General features: G+C 36.1%; 1 protein-coding gene across 1 annotated transcript in view; it reads left to right on the forward strand.

Moving 5' to 3' along the window:
- The window catches only part of ATP11B (ATPase phospholipid transporting 11B (putative)), a 124,583-nt gene extending 106,650 nt beyond the window's left edge, over nt 1-17,933 (forward strand). Inside the window, exons 29-30 of the mRNA XM_042780284.1 lie at nt 13,431-13,564; nt 17,852-17,933. Of these exons, the coding sequence (XP_042636218.1) occupies nt 13,431-13,564; nt 17,852-17,933 (216 nt within the window). The remainder of the gene's footprint in view (nt 1-13,430; nt 13,565-17,851) is intronic.
- The last annotated feature ends 1,391 nt before the right edge of the window (nt 17,934-19,324 follow it).

Raw genomic sequence — 19,324 nt, forward strand, 5'->3', positions numbered from 1 at the left:
AACCTTCCTTCCGAGGAGTGGCTGGTGGGTTTGAACCGCCAGCCTTCTGGTTAGCAGTCAAGTGCTTTAGCCACTATGCTACCAGAGCTCCCCTTACTTTAGTGCAAGAAAAAACTCAAAGCCTATTCAGTGATTTAAAAGCTGCATGTGCAGCACATGAAGGTGATTGTGATGAATATTTGTTGCTAGTAGGGACTGGTTCAGTTGTTTCAAACTGAGAACAAATTTACATAACATTAAAAGAAGGCTTCAAAGATTGTGGTACCCCTCTCAAAGATGGTGGCCTACTATGCTGCTTTGAATGTGTGTGGCTCTCCACAGTCCTGCCAGTAAACCAACCAAAACGCATGCATCAGCCTCCTGAAATGGCTTACTAAGCCTCTTTTGGGTCTCCCATTCTAGGTCTTTGATTTGTTATTTTTCCCATTCTGGTTACCAGGATGTATCAATCAAATTGTAAAACTTCTGGTCTATTCCTGTTTACCTTCGTCAGTCATGACAGAACCAGTTCTAAGCCCTGCATTAAAGGGCAGGTAGGAGTTGTCTGTAAATCAGACATTCATAATCTAAGAACTGCTTGTATGCGCTGTCTGCCTAACCAAACCAAACCCACTGCCCCATAGAGTTTCCAAGGCTGTAAATGTTTTGCAGAAGCAGACTGCTCCATCTTTCTCCTGCAGAGCAGGAACCCCTTTTTGGTTAGCAGCCAAATGCTTTAACTACTATGCCACCACAGCCCCTATGTCTACCTGTGCAGCATATAGTCATACAAACATATATATTAGAAAGGCTTGCCTATCTTATTATTTCTACTCTTCAGAGATAAATATTTATAGTAAGAGTACTATTTATAGTACATTGTCTGTCATACTTTTTCTAGTCCGTTACGGAGAGTGCATTTGTCTCCCCTTCATGATCTATTTAAAGTTATATTTCACCAAAATATATGAATAACATCACTTTAAAAACTTATTTGTAAACGTAACTAATCAGGTTTATTTAATTTATACTTAGAAACTCTACATTAGGCATGTACAAATGTATGGTATATTTCATAGAGATTTCTTAATGATCTGAAAAAATGAAATTGTTTCTTATTTTCTATAACCTCTTTTTAAAGAATTATATAGGAAATACTTGGGGCCTTAAGGTGGACCCTTAGTCAAGAAAAATGTTAAAAGTGCTTTATATATTTTTTTGTTCTTTTATCATATGCTAAAGTTGATTAAAAATGAAATATATAACAAATTCATTATGTATATGTCAAAGCCAGTTTAATTTCCTTCTTTGCCTCACTGAATTCATTTTCAAATGACTTGAGTAGATGTTCTAGTGTTGTTTACTCCAAGAAGGAATTCTCCATTCAAGGATCTTCTAACTGTTGTTTTATTTTTACCAAAACAGTATATGGTCAATCAAATCCTATGTGTGACATTGTTTCTTTGCTGTAGGCAATAATCATCATTTTTCCAGTATTACATCATCACCTCTGATTTCCAATGATGGAGAAATAGAAAGTTGTTGGCTACTTCATTGTTTACCAAAAGTAGCAAGAAAAATCATATCAGCATTTTTTCTGAGGTTTATTTTTTACCAGAATAACAATGTGGTGTGGTGTTAAGAGTGAAGAATAAATTCCTTTGATGGCAAAGCCAGCAACTCTACAAATGTCAGTCATGTATGTGTACCATGTACGATATTTCTGTTGTAGGAACAGAAGTCTTTACAAAGCTTGTCCTATGTCTGTCTCTTAGGTGATGAATACAGCTCACTGACTTGTTGTATGTCCCATCCCCTTTCTGTCCACTTATAGATGTACTCCAACACAGTTGCTTTAAGTGACGAGTTCATCGCACTGCAGCCATTGTCGAGGGCAAGGAATCAGCTGAGCAAACTTAGGTAGAGTAGGAGGAATAGAACCTCATTAACTTTTCTGCATGCTAAAGGTCAATTAAACAGTATTAAAAACGATGGGCAGAGGCATGAATAACAGTGGGACAACTCTGTCCCTGACTAATTTGACCTTTATTAATATATATGTTAAAACTTAAAAAATATATTCATTTCTTCTTTGAGAAGAAAATTCATAAAAATTCAGCATGATAACAGGACAGAGATCTGTACCTTGTTATATGTATTTTTTACACTTTACCTACCTTTTCTAGCACAATTCTGATGCTTCTGCTTGTCATATTATTCATTCTTAAATAAGAATGCTCTTGCATGTTGAATAACTAAAGCTACAGAAATTCATAATAAAATTTAAGTTTTAAGTTGTAGTTACTTGGAAGTGAGAGTTGCCCATGTTTTATCTTGCCTTAACGTTTGTTATAAATACATGTGCGTGTTTGTACATTATAATGGCTGCTGTCACACTCATATCCATGCTACTGTTTAGTGCATCTATAAATTGAATATATTTTGTATGTCTTGTATATACTTTTATCTCCACAGACAAAACCATTCTGTCAGTTTCTACCAAAAAAGAAAGAAAGAAACTAGTAGTCTAGAGATGTCTTTTGATGGAAGGAAATGAAAGCTTAGATCCTACAACTTTTGATACTAAGACACCAAAACTATATGCTAAATTTAACTCCAATCTGGTTTGGAGGGAAAAAATATTGTGACCAAAATATTTTTTTTTTCCTTTTGGCACACTTCCATTTCTTGCTCTGTCAGTGATTTGTAGATTCTTACCAAGTATATTTTTTCAAAATTGTTTTCTATTCTACGGTTTCTAATCTGTCTACATTCACTTGATGAAATGAATGGCTTTGACAGAGCACTGCTTACATAACCTCTTACGTAACTCCAAGTTCATAATTTCAAGATATTTTAAAGTTTTACAAACCTTTCAAACAATGTTTTATCATCATCGTTAAGCTTTAAGGTTTTTAGTTTGTTCTACATTGAATCACAAAGGTCTAATTATAGATTAATATACAAAAGGATCTTTGAGTGGTAGCTAAATTTCATTTAACACACAAACTAAAGTCAAAATAAACTTGAAGATTTATCTTCACCTTTGGTTGAGCCAAATGTCTATCACATTTTATAGGTAGGTAACTTTCTCAAAACAGTGAGTATCATATTTTTTGAACATCTACTTGTTTAAGTCAGTAGGAGAGCTCATCATGTAAAATAACACTCTGGCAAACCCTTTTGTCAAGTGACCATAACTTTCGCATGGAGAATAATCGTAATATTTTTATGAAATCACATTTTTTACATATGTTGGCTTAAATCAAGCCACATTTTTTTGTGTAATACTAGAGTAAAAGAGGATGGGAAAAGAAGATCATAAATCGTAAAGATCCCAGGTTCCATAATACTGTAATGAAGTAGGAAACTTAATATTCATCTGTGAAAGAACACTTTGAAAGCAGAATACGTTGGTCAGGTAGACTTCGCTGCGAGCTATTCTCCAGTGAGGTGGCTAATAAGGGAAGAGAACTCCAATCTGAGAGCAGGAGGCCTGCATGCCGGCACCAGCATTGGTACTATTCTATCTCCTAACTAAATCAGTTCACTTCTTGGAGCCCCCAGGCTCTTCATCTATTAAATGAATCATTGTACAGACCTTGGTCTCCTTACTGTCAGCAACAAAGAAAAACAAAAAGAAATATCATGCTCAACTAAAGGCCAGGCAGAAATAACAGTGTCTCAAAGGAACAATGACCCACTGGGTGGCATTTGCTCATAGTCGCATGGAGAACAAGTATCCACATATATCTGTCTGCTGATGTGTCCTGTGAATTTTGAATGCACTTGTTTCTAAACCACATTAAACAGTATTCCTGGATGTGATCAATGGTACTTTAACTGCTTACCGTTGTTACGAAGAAGAAAACTACAGACATCAGATATCTTTCAGAGCTTTTGAATCTTTAATCAGGTTTGTACTTCTTAAGACCATTAACGTACAGCTGTTACCAGTTTTCTTTTGAATAAATGAAAGCTCATTTAAGTGTTCAAACCTATCAGCCACTCCACGGAAGGAAGACTGGGCGATCTACTGCCGTAAAGATAGACCGCCTCAGAAACCTGAAGGAGGGGTTGCTATGAGTTGGAATCAACTCGATGGCAGTGAGTTTGTTTGTTTTGAGATTATAGGCTATGCTACAATAATTAAACTATCTTCACATAAATCTCTGTACTCTGGAAACTAAGGAATTCTACCATTTTATTTTTTATGCAGATAGAAAATTTACCATAACATTCTTTTTGTAAAAGTAACTATTGATCAGACCTAAGATGGGAAAAAGACAGAAATGAGGCAAAATTTATTAATTCAGTGATGACATTTTCTCATGATTTAAAAAAGGTTAAAATAAGGATGTCTATGGGCACATTCTTAAATTTCCTTAGGAGGTTTCTAATACAAATAAAGAATGGAAGTTTGTGTAAATTTTAAAGTAACCTCAAATTAAGGATTAAGTTTATTTGTTAACAAAATAATCAAGTCCAGCCCCTTCCCCTGGTGTCCTATGACATTTGTTATGTGACCTTTCTACTCCGCTGAAGCCCGGTTAGAGTAGAGATGTCTTCTGGAAAGGAAGCATGAGATGAGAAATTGGACATACCCTTACAATAAGAACCTTAAATCTTAGTGCCAATGAATTTATTTAATAGAAATGGAATTTTGTTGAAGGAAACCTGGTTTTAACTTAGCTATACTGTATATTTAGTAGCAGCTTTGTGCACTGGAAAGTCATGGCTGTATTGTATGCTTTGTTGTGTTTCCCTTAAGAAGAGCTGTTAGCTCTTTTTTTGTGACAGTAAGTGTGCTGTTGTGTGAACATTCATTTTGCCTCACAGATTGTGGTACCCAACTTGCTGTTTTGATTCTAACCCTCAATATGGTGAGAGTGTCATTCTGAAATATGAGACTTGTTGCTTTTCTGTCCTTCCAGATGGAAGAAGATAAGGGTTCAGTCAGCTCAGCATATGAATTTGCTGAAAGCAAGCACAGAGGGGAGGACAGTAGGCACCTGCTAGCTGAAGCTCGCAGGCAGCAGGACAGTTCTTGCGTGCACTAGGTAGTACCGCGCTGAACCTTCCCGGGGACTCATCTGCTAAGTTCTCATCCTGGGGGCATGCCATGGGAGAACTGACCTGACATTCCGTTTTTACTTTACTAATTCCGTCACTGTTTCCCATATGTTGTTTTGCTTTAGTTGTTTTCCTTTTGTGTGATCTTCACATATTTATATGTCCCATCCTTGAATATTTTATTAATCTTCTTGTGGAGTTATAGTGGTAAATCACACTTTACCTCAAATTCTCACCTAGAAAAGTATTCTCACAATCTATTATTTTATATTTAGGAAATTATTATACCTTTTCACATCTCCTTTTGAAGATGCGCCACACTATTTCTCTTATTTCTGAAATCAGTTTTTCCTCCTTAAAGTTGTAGTTGTGTATCGTTTGACATACCTCAGTGTAGACAGTCTGAATTACTTATCTAAATCTTCCTCTTGAGTTGCATGATGAAGTGAATGAGTGCTTAGAATTGGTACTAATCAATTTTCTGTCAACTCCCAGTTCTTACTTTTTACAAACATTCATAGTTGTGTCTTTGTTATTTTTAAAAAAAAAAAAAAGACAAATCGATGAGTACTTGATTCACTCCCCTCTTGAGGAATAAACCCTAACAGTGACTTATATACCTAATTGGGATATGTAGAACATTTTGATTAGTAGTATTTGTAGAGGATAAAAATTCCTAGCACTGTCATACTTGGACTATTTACCATTTTGTATATTGTAATTACTGGCCAAAAAGAAGGCATTGTCTCATCTGGGATAAACTCTTCCAAGTGATGAAACTTTAAAACAAAGCTGATTGAAGATTACAAATCATTTAACTGAACTATAAATTAGACTATGGCACAGGTATAATAATTTGAAGAATCTGAATTGTTTTGTAAGACATATTTTGAAAATTACATTCCTTTAGGGACTTGCCCTAAATGGAGAATGTTGATGAATTAATCAACACTCAACTATTATTAATAATTGAAAATAATTTCAAAAGTATTCTGCACTTGTATTTTGTTTTGAAATGTTTCATGTGATTATCTTTACAACATATTTTACCTTGTATTTTGCTTAGATATGTGGAGAAACATGTTTAGCTTTTTTAAAAAAAATTATGTCCTAATTGGGCAGTAAGGAAAAAAAAGTTTGAAAAGTGTTCTGGGTAAAGAGAGAAAGCTGACCGGGATATTTAACTAATTATTTAAAGCTGGCCTGGATAATCCACAAAACAAATAATCCACTTTTGGGACCTGATTATACTAAAATTATGAAATGATGTCCTCTGTGAGAAAAGTTCCCCAGTGACTCAAGTTCAGGTGGACATTTCATATGACATGGATCTGGTGCTGCTTTGCTCGAATATATCCATTACACCATAAATGCCATTAAGAATTGGGTTCTTAGAATGCTCCTGTTAAATCACAAGAGCCTGGTTAGGGTTACTTCTGTAAAAGGATCATAAGTAAATCTTCTTCCTTATACATTGTGATGTTTGGCCTCTCTTCCTATAAACAAAAAGCCCTCAAACCATAAGTATGATTTTAGTAAAATTGCCTAGGGATATTACCCTCCTCTGCAATTTTTTGTTTTTATCACTGAATAAACATTGAATGAAACATATCTTGACTTTTTCTTTCATATCCTTCTGCCTCTGGCACCTATTTTAAGATAAAAATCACTTCCAAAAAAAGTTATTGGGTGCCATCAAGTTGCTTTTAGCTCATAGTAACTCCACGTGACGGAGTGGAACTGCCCCATTGGGTTTCCTAGGCTGTAACCTGTATGGGAACAGATTGCCAGGGCTTTCTTCCAGAAACCTCTGAGTAGGTTCAAACCTTTCAATTAGCAGCCAAGCATTTAACTGTTACAATACCAGTGCTCCTTATTTAAAAAAATAATGTTGTTGTTGTTGTTGTTGTTATGTGCCGTCGAGTCGGCCCCGACTCATAGCGACCCCTCCTTGGGTTTCCAAGGCAGTATCACTACGGAAGTAGGATTGCCCAACCTAAAAAAATAACAAGTGCTGCATAATAATCCTCTTCTAGTTTTTCTGTTTTGAAGTGGCAGTTGTGTGTCTAATCAGAATTTGGTCAGCCTTGCCAAAGCAGGCAAAGGGTTAAGCTAATCCCTAAAAATTGTCATATTAGGGTCTCTTCCCTAGTTGTTTCCTTTTATTGTTAACTACTACACAGGCCTCTGTTTTGCTGTCATTTCTTTGGCTCTGACTTTTTGAGCCCTGCTCCGGCTGCCCTCTTTCCAGCTGTACCTAGTCCTACAGGGGTGCCAGTAGAGAGCTGGGACTCCAGACCTTTCTGATCCTGGATTGAGGTGCATAAGCCTTAGACCTGCACCTTGCCTCTAGTATCTACACGAAATATGGTTAACAATTTCAATCAATTGCAAGTTACCTTCCTCTCCTTCTGTAATAAAGATACTTGCACCACTGCCTCGCTTCAGACGTGAAACAGTGAGCTACAAAAGGAACAGAAAACCATTAAAGACTTTCATTCAGTTGTTTGCCCCTGAAAGCTGTACAATTTTCAAATGAGGAAAATTCTGTAAGCAAATAGATGCCTGACTTTTTACAAAACTAATGTTACTTTCAAATCTATGCTGATTTATTGAGCAACTTTTTCATCTGAAGGTTGAAAAAAATGAAGAAAAATATTGACAGTTATTTCTACCAGTTATCCATGACCTGCAGTGAGTGAACTGCTACTTATGACATTGAATTCTTAACATCAGCCATGCCATAACATTGTTCATTAATTTAGTGTTATTGGGATTTTCCCTCTCCATAGAAATTGGGGTTTTGTCATTTTTCATAGAAAAAATTTCACAGAATAAATACTCTTCTCTGAACAACACAGGCCTAGGTTTTTTGTCTTTTTTTTTTTTTTTTTTTTTTTAATTATCATTGTTCTTTATGTAACAAAGAGAATTAAACCCATCATTAAAATAAAGAGGCCATCAGTCTTATTTGAAGAAGGAATAAGTCAAATAATCAAAATGAGCTTTCCTAACAAATCAATTCTTATTGTGTACTCATTGTCATAGTTACTTCAGTCAACCCATACAGAAATATCCCCCTTTCTAGAAATCCCTAAAAGACTGTAAGGAAGTATATAAATATTTATAACTACCTTTTTGGGAGCTCTGGTGGTGTAGTGCCTAAGACATGTGACTGCTAACCAGAAGGCTGGTGGTTCAAACCCACCAGCCCCTCCTCAGAAGGAAAACTGGTCAGTCTACTTCCGAAGAGATAACTGCCTTGGAAACCCAAGGAGAGCTCACTAGCTTGCTGTTTATTTTACTTGTGGGTGAGAAGGGACAGGCAACGGAGGCCATAGCAGTGAGTATGCGCTTGTGGTGCCGACACTGAACAGCCATCTCATTGCCATTCTGAATGATGAGCTATTACTTGTTTTAGGGGTTTTGTGATTCTTACCAAGTCTGGAAATCAGTAATAATTGATGGCTTTTGGTTTCCCATTAGAAATACACTTCGTCAAACACAGTACCACAACACATAGCCACATACACCCATAACTATACTTTAAAGCTTCTTTCCATATACTTTGAAGGCTATCAGAAATGCCCACCAAAGACCTAAAGGTTAATAGTTTGACAATTCTTATCTAACTCAAAAAACTTTACTTTGATAGAATAAGATTCTATAAAAGTGACTAAAAAATGTCAGATTAAATGTAAGACAGTTTTCATCGATTAAAGAAGCTATTTTGTAAAAGCAAGACGAGAAACTTCTAAATGTTTACTATCTTGTATGTGAAAATAGTCACAGTAAGAACAGTGAGCCGGAATTTATTTCAAGAGGCAAGTTCTGTGAAGATAAACTTTTTTTTATTAGCCATACTTGGTTAAGTTGAATTTGAATAATCTTCTTGCTTCTAGTTCTCAATTGGTTTTTCCTGGGAGGCAAATATGGTGAAGAGTGAGGAGACTTACCAATTAATTAAGACATTGATAAATTAAGTTACTTATTGTTGCCACAGATAGGAACTTACCTCTACTACTTTGCTTTGCTTTCTTCCTAGTATTTGTAAACCCACTGCTATCAAGTCAATTTTGACTCATAGCAACCCTTTTCCAAGGCCGTAATCCTTATGGAAGCAGACCACCATATCTTTCTTCCATGTTGTGCCTGCCGGCTTCAAACTGCTGACTTTTCGGTTAGCAGCAAGCCCTTAACCAGTGCACCACCATGGCTCCCTTCTAGTATGTAAAAGTAGTTTTGTTTTGTAAAGTAATGATCCCCCTCTAACTTTGAACAAAATGAGCTCTAAATTTTCCACCCAGCAGGCTGGGCAATCTACTTCCATAGTGACACTGCCTCGGAAACCCAAGGAGGGGTCGCTGTGAGTCGGATTCGACTCCACAGCGGTGAGTTTGGTTTGTTTGTGTGTGTGTGTGTGTGATCCTGCAGCTATAGCTTCAAGCATGCTGGCCAGGCACCCAGTTCTGAATATGAGATCAAAGGTGTGGGCATGGGAAGTAGTAAAGCTTACGGGTTTGCTGGAGAACAGTGTAGCATTTTCTTTAGATAGCTTTCCAGAGACACAGTTAAACCAGCATTTCCAAAGCAGCTGGGGTTTTTCTCTTTAGAGAAACCAAACATTTTGTTTGGTTTAAAAGATCAACTGAAGAAGTCATTTCTTTATATTTTTGAGTTTTCTAGGTGTTCATTCTGTTTTGGGTTGCCCATATTTAATACCTGGCCTTGGATCTCAGAGTGAAGGATGATGACTGCAAAGCAAGGTCAGATTTAGACGCCAGCAGTGTTCTAAAGGGAGCTCTGGTAGCATAAGTGCCTAAGGCACTTGACTAATAACCAGAAGGCTGGCGGTTCAAACTCACCAGCCACTCCTCGGAAGGAAGGTTGGGCAATCTACTTCCGTAGTGATACTGCCTCGGAAACCCAAGGAGGGGTTGCTGTGAGTCGGGTCTGACTTGACGGCACATAACAACAACAACAACAATGTGTTCTAAACAGATTTAGACACTCAAAGGCTTCTGACCTTTCAGGTGTCATCTTCAGTGAATTACTGTCAAATGGTTCAATACCACCTTATGGGCAAAGCACATTTTATTAATCTAACAAGTACCAGACAAGGTCCTTGCTTCTCCCTCAAGTTTCTGAACTAGTTGAGTGGTCTACAAACTAAGTAGGGTAAAAGACCAGTTTGTTTGTTTTCTTGTTTTGTTTTTAATTTCCAGTCCATCACAGACCAGGATCTGTATAACATAAAATAAAAATTAATCACTTGAAAAATGAAATTTAAAAGACTTACAAAATAAGCCATAAGTTTCAATTATTATTAGATTCAACAGTTATAAAAGTATTCTGTCAAAATTGCCATAAAAATTTCTAAACTGTTACCCTTACAGATGAGAAATAGTTACCGTCTCAGGAACTAGTAACAGTGTCTTTGTAGACCGGCTCTGATCCATAGCTCACACCATGAGTCACACTGGTTTTTTTGCAAGGGGACAGGAGTAATGACTTCCCTCTTACTCTGAGGCTGAACTTCTGCTAAATACACACAGTACTTTTCTGCCCTCACACATTTATTGACACATTCTCTTCTCTCAGCCTAGAGTGCCCTCTCTCCCCCATCTCTAGCTATTGAAATCCCAGTCATCCTTCAAGATGTATTTTAAATGCCATCTTTTTCATTATGTCTTTTATGCCTCACCAGTACCACCACCAACAGCTGATTTTGAGCTTTTCTTCCTCTCCTGATATTTGTAGTTGGCCTCATTACCATAATTATAAGGAGGCAGTGTAGTAGCATGGTAAAGAGCTTTGGGCTCTGGAAACAAAGAAGCCAAGGCTCAATCCCCAGCTGGGTGACCTTGAACAAATCCTTAACCTCTCTGTTTTCTCATCTGTAAAATGGGGATGATTGTGCTGCCTGCTCCAAAGGATTGTTAAAAGTTTTAAATAAGGCAAACAGGAGACAGTCATCTTTCATGAGGAGTAACTGACACATACGTAGCAAGCACTCTGTAAATATAACTGCTGGTTCTATCTGTACCTTTTCTTTACCCTTACCTCACTAGATTGAAGGCAGGATCGCTGTTCCTTATAGGCACTGGCACAGTGTCTTGCTCAGTAAATATAAATTGATTTAAATTTAAGTGCTTGTGCCATTTAAGTGATTCAAACAAATAGTGAAATGGAATCCAGAGAGAAAGACATCATTCATAGTTAGGAAAGTGAGAACGGTTTCATGGAGATGATGGCTTTAAGCTAAACCTTGGTGTAAAAGTCAGCGTTCTGACTCAGATTGGTGATGGTCCTTGACATGTGCCCACAGCCAGGAAACACTGCCCGGCTGGCTGGTGTGGAGACTGCACAGGAGCATTGGGAAGTAGAGCAGGAAAGGCACTCTGAAGTCAGATTATAAAGGGCCTCGGCTAAGACACTTGCCTGCTAACCAGACGGCTGGCGGTTCAAACCCACCAGCCACTACTCGGAAGGAAGGTTGGGCAATCCTACTTCCGTAGTGATACTGCCTCGGAAACCCAAGGAGGGGTCGCTATGAGTCGGGTTTAACTCGACGGCACATAACAACAACAACAACAACAAGTCTTCTTGAAGTGTTGTTGTATGTTATCCTGTGAGTATGGGAGTGTGAGAGTCCTAGGTCCTACAGAGAGTGATTTTGAGATTGGGAGATGCTGAAGCCAAGGGACCCAAGGAGAAAATGGAAAATGGATGAAGTCCTGCTACCTAAACTAGCAATTCCCTAACTATTTCTCTGAATACTAATGTTCCTTCTGGCATTGATTAATGTTTGTGATATTTCTAGCTCCCTCCCCCACCCCATGAGACTGACCATGCATCCTGACTTAATGACTATCCTTGACTCAAAAAGTCTTTTTTAGAACTTAGTTGAACTCGTGTTTCCCAAATTTAATTGTCCACAGAACCTTTCTTACTTTTTTTTTCATGAAATGCCTGTAAACATCTCACAGTTATACACTTTGAAAAACAGTGCTCTGACAGCACTAAACCAAGGGTGATTTAGTGAAAGAACAAGAGGAGGTTGGCTCTTTCTCAGTGCTGGGCAGATCCTGGGACAATGGTGCAGTCAGGTAGTTCTAAACAGGAACGATGTTCTGTCTTACACTGCTCAGTGTTTGGCAGGATCGCTCTGAACAGGAATTTTTGCTAGCACCTCGCCAGTTGCTGAGGTCCAGAATGCCACAGTATTAACATTCTACCACATCTGTCTCTTCTGTCCATTGTGAGCGTCTCCACGAATGTCCTCTGTTGCCATACCTACACTCTATACATAGTGATTCCCAACCTTTGTGGAATTGCAGCATATCAATGGATTTATTTTTGTTGTTCTCCTTCCTCTATACCTTTGAAAGATTGGTTATGCAGTAAATTAAATATATAAAGGAATTGAAGTAAGTTTGTTTAACAACTTTTGGAAAATTTAGGAGCACCCCGGACTGTGGCAAAACCAGGGTTGGGATTCATTGCACTACGTGGTCATACCATTTCACCCCCCTCATCTTAACATGATTAAAATAATCAGTAGTATGCATGTAAGTTATCTTTCTGAGTTATTTATGCATAAATTGATTTAAATCTTGTATACTTGCAGAAAGTAATTCAATTTTAAATCGTAATAGTACTACTTATTTACATGTTTAATACATTGTAATCCATGTACCATCAGTTAATTTTTTAAAAGATGAGCTAATTATGGTCATGATTGGCATTTGATGGTCATTTCACAATTTAAAGTAAATTATATTTTTTTCAAAGATAATTATGGAATGGGTATATGCAGAGGGCTGAGAACCTGACACAGTAAACACTAAGTGTTTGCTACTGTTGTCATTGCGATTGTTATTTTTATTGAAGATAAGGGTTAGGTCCTGCCTCGTGGTTATTTCTCAGTCTTTGAAATAGTTTCCACTCTAGTTTTCTCAATTGCTAGACATTTTAAACTGAAATTCTATGAGCATTTCATCTAAACAAAAACTTAAGGAAAAATTAGAGCTCATCAAGTTTCTGAGTGGTTGATGTAAATCATTTTTTACCATAATAAATTTATTAAAATAAGCTATTATAATCCTAAACCTTTGCAGATTTAAATATTATCCAGCTACTTATTTCTATACAATTACTTCATAGACGTCTAGTTCTGCACACAATGAGTTTCAGACATTTGTGTATGATTATTAAGTCAAAACCTTCCATAAATTTCCATACTATAGAAAAACATCATATATCTACATATTTATATACATACTTTTGGTTTTAAAGTGGCTGTTGTAATTTCTTTAAAATGCTTTTTGGAAGTCCAAATCTATGCATACTGATTTTTTCTGCTTCATCTTCTCCAGCTTACTGAAACAAATTCAAGTATCAAGTGCTTGGACTCCATGTGTTGTTTCTCAGAAGGAGAAACAGCGTGCTCATCTGTTGGAAGAATGCTGGAACGACTAATAGGAAGATGTAGTCCAGCCCACATCAGCAGGTGTGAAATTTCTCTAAGTAGCCTTTGCTGCAGATGAGTGTCCTATAAACCGGAACAAGATGAACTCGCAACTCTAGATTCCTAACAAACCAGCAGCTGGTTTTACCAACTGAAGCAGGAAGTGTACTACTTATTAACATTCTGTGATGGTAGATTTCACTTTGTGGCTTTGGGGTAGGGGATTCTTCCACTCTAAAAGGAAAAGAAAGCACCCTTCAAGAGACTTTTCATCTAATGAACAAAAAGTTTTGTTTTACGATCTTTCTACAGTGTGATGAATAGGAATGTGTGTATGGTACGCTTTCTTGTTTTGTATAACTCTTTTTTTAATTATATCTATACTACTGTTCTCTTTCTTGCAGCGTTTGTGGGATTTGTTTATTTGTTTGTTTGTTTGTTTTTTCTTTATGAAATAATCTACACATACTAGTGAAGTCAGAAACTTTGCTTTTCTTACTCTTCATATATATTTTCTAGTCAGTCATCTGGGCTGTTGAGGTATTTATAAATACAAAAGGCTGTATTTTGGCCCTCTAGACCCTTCTTTATCTCTGTCACAAGGTTTTGAAATGAGTTGTGATTTTTAAATTTCTGTTGTTTGGTAGTTATAGTCTCCTTAAAAGTTTATAGCTTATAACAGGCTCTTTCAGTTGTAGGTTAGAAGAATCTTAGCATTTTTGCTTCCTCCCAAATCTATTTCTTGGATTAGGTCTATCACAGGTCTGCTTTAGTGGATCATAACAAAACTATCATTGAAAAGTAGACTGTCATTTAAAATTTATTTAAAACTGAAATGGATTCATTTGTTCATACATTTCCCCAAGAGGTATATCATCACTTCGGGGATATTTGGGGACAGAAATAACTTTTCCTACACTTTGGTGTTCTTTATGTGAATGGTATCATGTTCATGAAATCTAGGCACCATTGCACTGGGGCACGTGACGGGGCTATATAGAGATGGGCAAGGATAGATAATGATTCACACTGTCCCCAGTGTGCCATCCGAATGTATCATTTTCTGTGTGAAAATGGGTGAGAAAAGGTTGGGAAATACTCCAGAGGCAGACAATAAAAGATGGAGGAGACACTACTCTTATCTATTGAATTAAAAAAAAAAAAAGTTAATATTTGGTTAGTTTGGTGTTTTGAAAAATGATGACTATGATACCATTCTTGTATCATAAATTCAGATAACTTTCACTAGTGAACTTGTCAGTTCTAACTTTAGCTATAGCCATGTTTTTATGGTATACTGCATTTATAAATAGCATTCCTATGTAAATAGAATGTCTGTGGTTCTACTCCTATTTACTCTTATTACATGGGATCAAGCTGCTTCCGTAATTCTGCAGTATCATTTTATAATAATTCCATTCCGCATATGATTAGTTAAATTTATTGGGACTGTGTTTTGACTTAAACGATAGTATTATAAAATGCGTTATAAGAAAGCAGCTCTGTCACGTTCACAGGCCAAAGGGTTTCCCATAGGAAGTTCCAGAAGGATTTAATTTATAATATTATTTTTCCTATTAAAACAGCTTTACCGCACAGAGCCAAGGGGGAAGTTAGAATAAGACACTCTTCTAAAACTTCTGCAAAAATTTTTCAATTTCTGCTTCAATAAAAAATTATCTTTAATGACATTATACATCCAAACTAACGTTAAAAAAGAAAAACTAGAATTTTGAATGAGCCACAATTTTTTTTCTGCTTTATACAAAATATTTTCATTTTCTTGGTATCAGTGGTTTAGGTAGTACACGTCCGTTACTCTTCATGTAGCCGTTTGTGTGCTGCGTTACCTATTTTGAACCCAACTTGGTTTATTGGATTCATTTGGGCATGTTCTCTTGAAGGTGGCTGTTACCTGTACTCCTTTTCACTTAAAATTATACCATATTCTTTTCTGAGATTTTTAATTTTCCTAATAAAATGTTTAACTTGGTTATTAATACCATATTTGACAGACTATAAATACCTTTCCAATTTTGTCAAACATCTCAGGTTATATTATTGGTTACTATTGTCTCCCTTTTTCCTCTGCTGAATAATCTAAAAAATCTTTTGAGATCTATTGATATTTTTTTTTTCAAGTGGATAAAATCAAAACAATATGCAAAACTACTTGGTGCTTTTGAAAGGGCTATATGAAAATTACCACAGCTCCATTAACATCATATTTGAACTTTAAAAGTCATTTTAACATATAGAAGGTATTTTTGTGTAATTAGTAAAATATATTTGACAATCCATTTTAACTTTGGAGCAGCTGTACTGCATTGCTATTTTATGTCTAATTTAAAAGAGAGAGAGAGCAACATTGAGACCTACAATATAAGACGTAGAAGCCCTTGGATATTTATTTCATTAACATATTAAACTCAACAGGTAATGGACATCATTTGAGATATACAGCTAGTGCTTTTCTATCATACATCTCTCTGCTGATTAAACTGTTACCATCCAGGCACAAAAAGTCTACTTATATTTTATTATTATTTAATGATGTCACAGGAATATGCCATATTGCAAAGGTAGCATCATGGTGCTATATAAATGATATGCCATGTTGTACCCTAAAGAGCTGTACTTTAGTGATAGATTTTCTCTGTGTATTTTAACAACAGTAACTTTATCCTAATCAGAATTATCTTTTAAGTAAAATGGGTTAATAATTAATATGTATGTAGTTCAGATACTTAATATTCTGTCAAATATGATATTTAACATGAATGAACATATGTGCTTTGAAAAGATTGAAAATGAAGGGAAATCTTACCCAACGACATTCTTCTTTTTCAACAATAGTTGGAAAAGGGAGAAAACTAAGAGTTTGGGAGGAAACTGCATTCTAGATAATTGAGGTGTTGGTATGTATTATGTTTTGTTGTGTGTATCTGAGTGTCTCTTCCTCCCATAAATACTTACTCTTTAAGAAATTTTCATATTCTTACTTCATTCTTTCGTTTTACGCATACTGAGTGCCTGTTATGTACCAGGCACAGTTTTAGGTGCTAGAGAGATAGTGGTAAGCAAGGGATAATGTCCAAACTTTTTTGGAAACTAGCAAAATTAGAGAACCAGTAAACCACTGGTGTGATTGCTGCCTGTTTGTCACCCTCTTTGCCAGCTTTGTAAAATTTCTAGAGTCCAACCTTCATTATGGCTGTGCACACTTAATGATTGATTTAAACTTGAACTACACACAAACTCAGAGTCTCTAGAAAACGGCAGGCTTTATATGATAAAGGTGAATTGGGCCTAGTTGAGGGAAAGTGAAAACCCTGGCAAAAGTTACATACTACGTATTTATTAAGTGCTTATTTTAAGTCTCATAAGAAAAGCCACCTTTGACTGGGTAATCCTAATTGCCTTTGAGATAGCTTAATCTAATTTAAGCATGAGAGGCTATTTTCTGAACTGGGGTTACTTTAGCTTGAATTAATACAGCTACAAATAAAGTATTATGTAATGCAGTGCTTATGACCTTATCATTCTGATGATAGTCAGCTTTTCCAGACCAAGAGAGGATCATTTGTTGAAAACCCTAGTGACCCAGAAGTGTCTTTGGTTCCAATTCATAAACCATTGAAGCTAATTATGCTAAAATTTTTAGAATAGAGTTTATAGTGAAAAGAACTAACCAATAATATGAACATACTACTACTTTCATTCCAAAGTTTTTGGTAAGTGGGATTTTTTTTTTTGTTTCGGTAATGTCAAAACACAGCCTAGCTGCTTTTCAGTGAAACTGAATGTGCATAACCGTTCATAATGTATTTATTTCTTATTGAATTGTTAAAATGTTAGGAGTGTCTCATGCTTTACCACCGATAGAAATTGTTTTAATGCTAATGAGTGTCTGAATTTTTATTAGTATTTTTATATAAAGACTAGAGTGTAGTGCCTAAGGCACTTGACTGCTAACCAGAAGGCTGGCGGTTCAAACCCACCAGCCACTCCTCGGAAGGAAGATGGGGCAATCTACTTCCGCAGTGAAACTGCCTCGGCAACCCAAGGAGGGGTCGCTATGAGTCGAGTCCGACTCGACAGCACATAACAACAACAACAGAGTGTTATTTTTCCCAAGTTTTTGTATAATATAAATAGAATGGGCATTAAATGCTAGTATGAAGAACTTCACTTTAGCACTTAAAATCAATCACCCAGTGATTATTTAAAACTCAAATTATGTTTTGATCCTAAGTTGTACAGAGTGAATTTTTTCTCAATTAAAACATAGGTCCTGTGAGCCAAACTTTTCTCTTATTGTTGCTTTAGATCATGGAGTGCATCGGATCCTTTCTATACCAACGACAGGAGCATCTTGACTCTCTCCACAATGGACTCATCTACTTGTTAAAGGGTAGTAGCACTTTGTGGGAGCCATTTCAACTCCTTTCCTAAAATTTAGTGTGATTACCCTTTCAGTGGCCACACTAGCTCTGCAAAATTTCTTCCTGAAATCTCTGGAGTAGTTCCTACCCACTCAGAGTTACAATGGCAAACAAACAGAAAGCATTAATATGAACCCCTCAGGCCACCCTGAATTTGCATCTGAACATGTTAAAATTTGTCAATAAGGTGACATTTTCCATCTCTGTAGGTTATCCCCTTGTGCTTCTGGGACTCCTGCTGGCATTTCAGCCTGTTGCTGAGGCCACCATGTTTTAATATCAAAGTAGAAAAGGGAGATAATGGACTCTGAGTTATGTGTATTTTTTAATATTAGCTTGGTTACTGATTCTTCTATTTAAATCTGCTTCTTCTGTAAATTATGCTGAAAATTTTGCCTTGAAAACTCTATTTTTTTATTAGAGTTATATTTGAAGCTTTTCATGGGAAAAGTTTATGTGAATAGTGAGGAATTTTGGTCCCTCAGTGACCCATATTGTTAATTCACTAATGCTTTCTAAGTTCATAGGGAAATTTAGGAGAATGCATTTCCATCCATTATTTACTGCCGTGTGGGTAGAAAATATACACCATTTCCAGACTTCTCTAAACACTGTAACACACCCAGTAAAGTTAACCATATAAAGCAAAGGGTGTATATTGTAAATAAATCAGAAATCAAGTCCATTCACCAAATTTCAAATTGATATTGATGAATAGTATTTTGGGGGCAGAATATGAAGAACCTATCATGGACAAATTAGATACCAGTAGCATATTATTAGTTTAATGTGTTCATCATTGGATTTTTTGCATGCTTTAATCTGGTTAATATATTTAAATTTTATTTTTTCTTTGCCCTCTTTATTTATCCTGAAGGCTCTTTTTATAGTACTTTTTGACAATGTTGTGAAGTTCAACATATCAATAAAAAACAGGTTTGGATAGTATTTAAATATTGCAAATACTTTCAATGATGCAAATCAAAATACTGTTGTGTAATTAAATAAAAAAAAGAGAGAGCCTTTTTCTTTGGCCAGTTTAGAACTGCTCTTGGTTTTCAGTAAACTAGACTTCAGAATAAAGGGTTTGAGACAAAATGCTATCATTTTTAAATTGTTATATGTTATCTGAGTTACAGCAGACTACCATACCACAGTAAAGTGAAATCTGTCCAGCGTCCCATTGTAAGGTATATTTTCATGCATGGCTATACAGTATAAATGAAACAAAGTCTAAAATGCTAAATTTTTATGGGGTAATTGCAGCAATAAGTGAAAATGCTAAGAATGATTGAATGCTAAGAATGATGTGACTTGTAGCTAACTCATTGCACTTTCAATACTTAATTTCTGTCTT

Source organism: Orycteropus afer, unplaced genomic scaffold (assembly GCF_000298275.1).
Source record: "Orycteropus afer afer isolate SDZICR_OR568_19922 unplaced genomic scaffold, OryAfe1.0 scaffold00032, whole genome shotgun sequence".
Classification (NCBI taxonomy): domain Eukaryota; kingdom Metazoa; phylum Chordata; class Mammalia; order Tubulidentata; family Orycteropodidae; genus Orycteropus; species Orycteropus afer.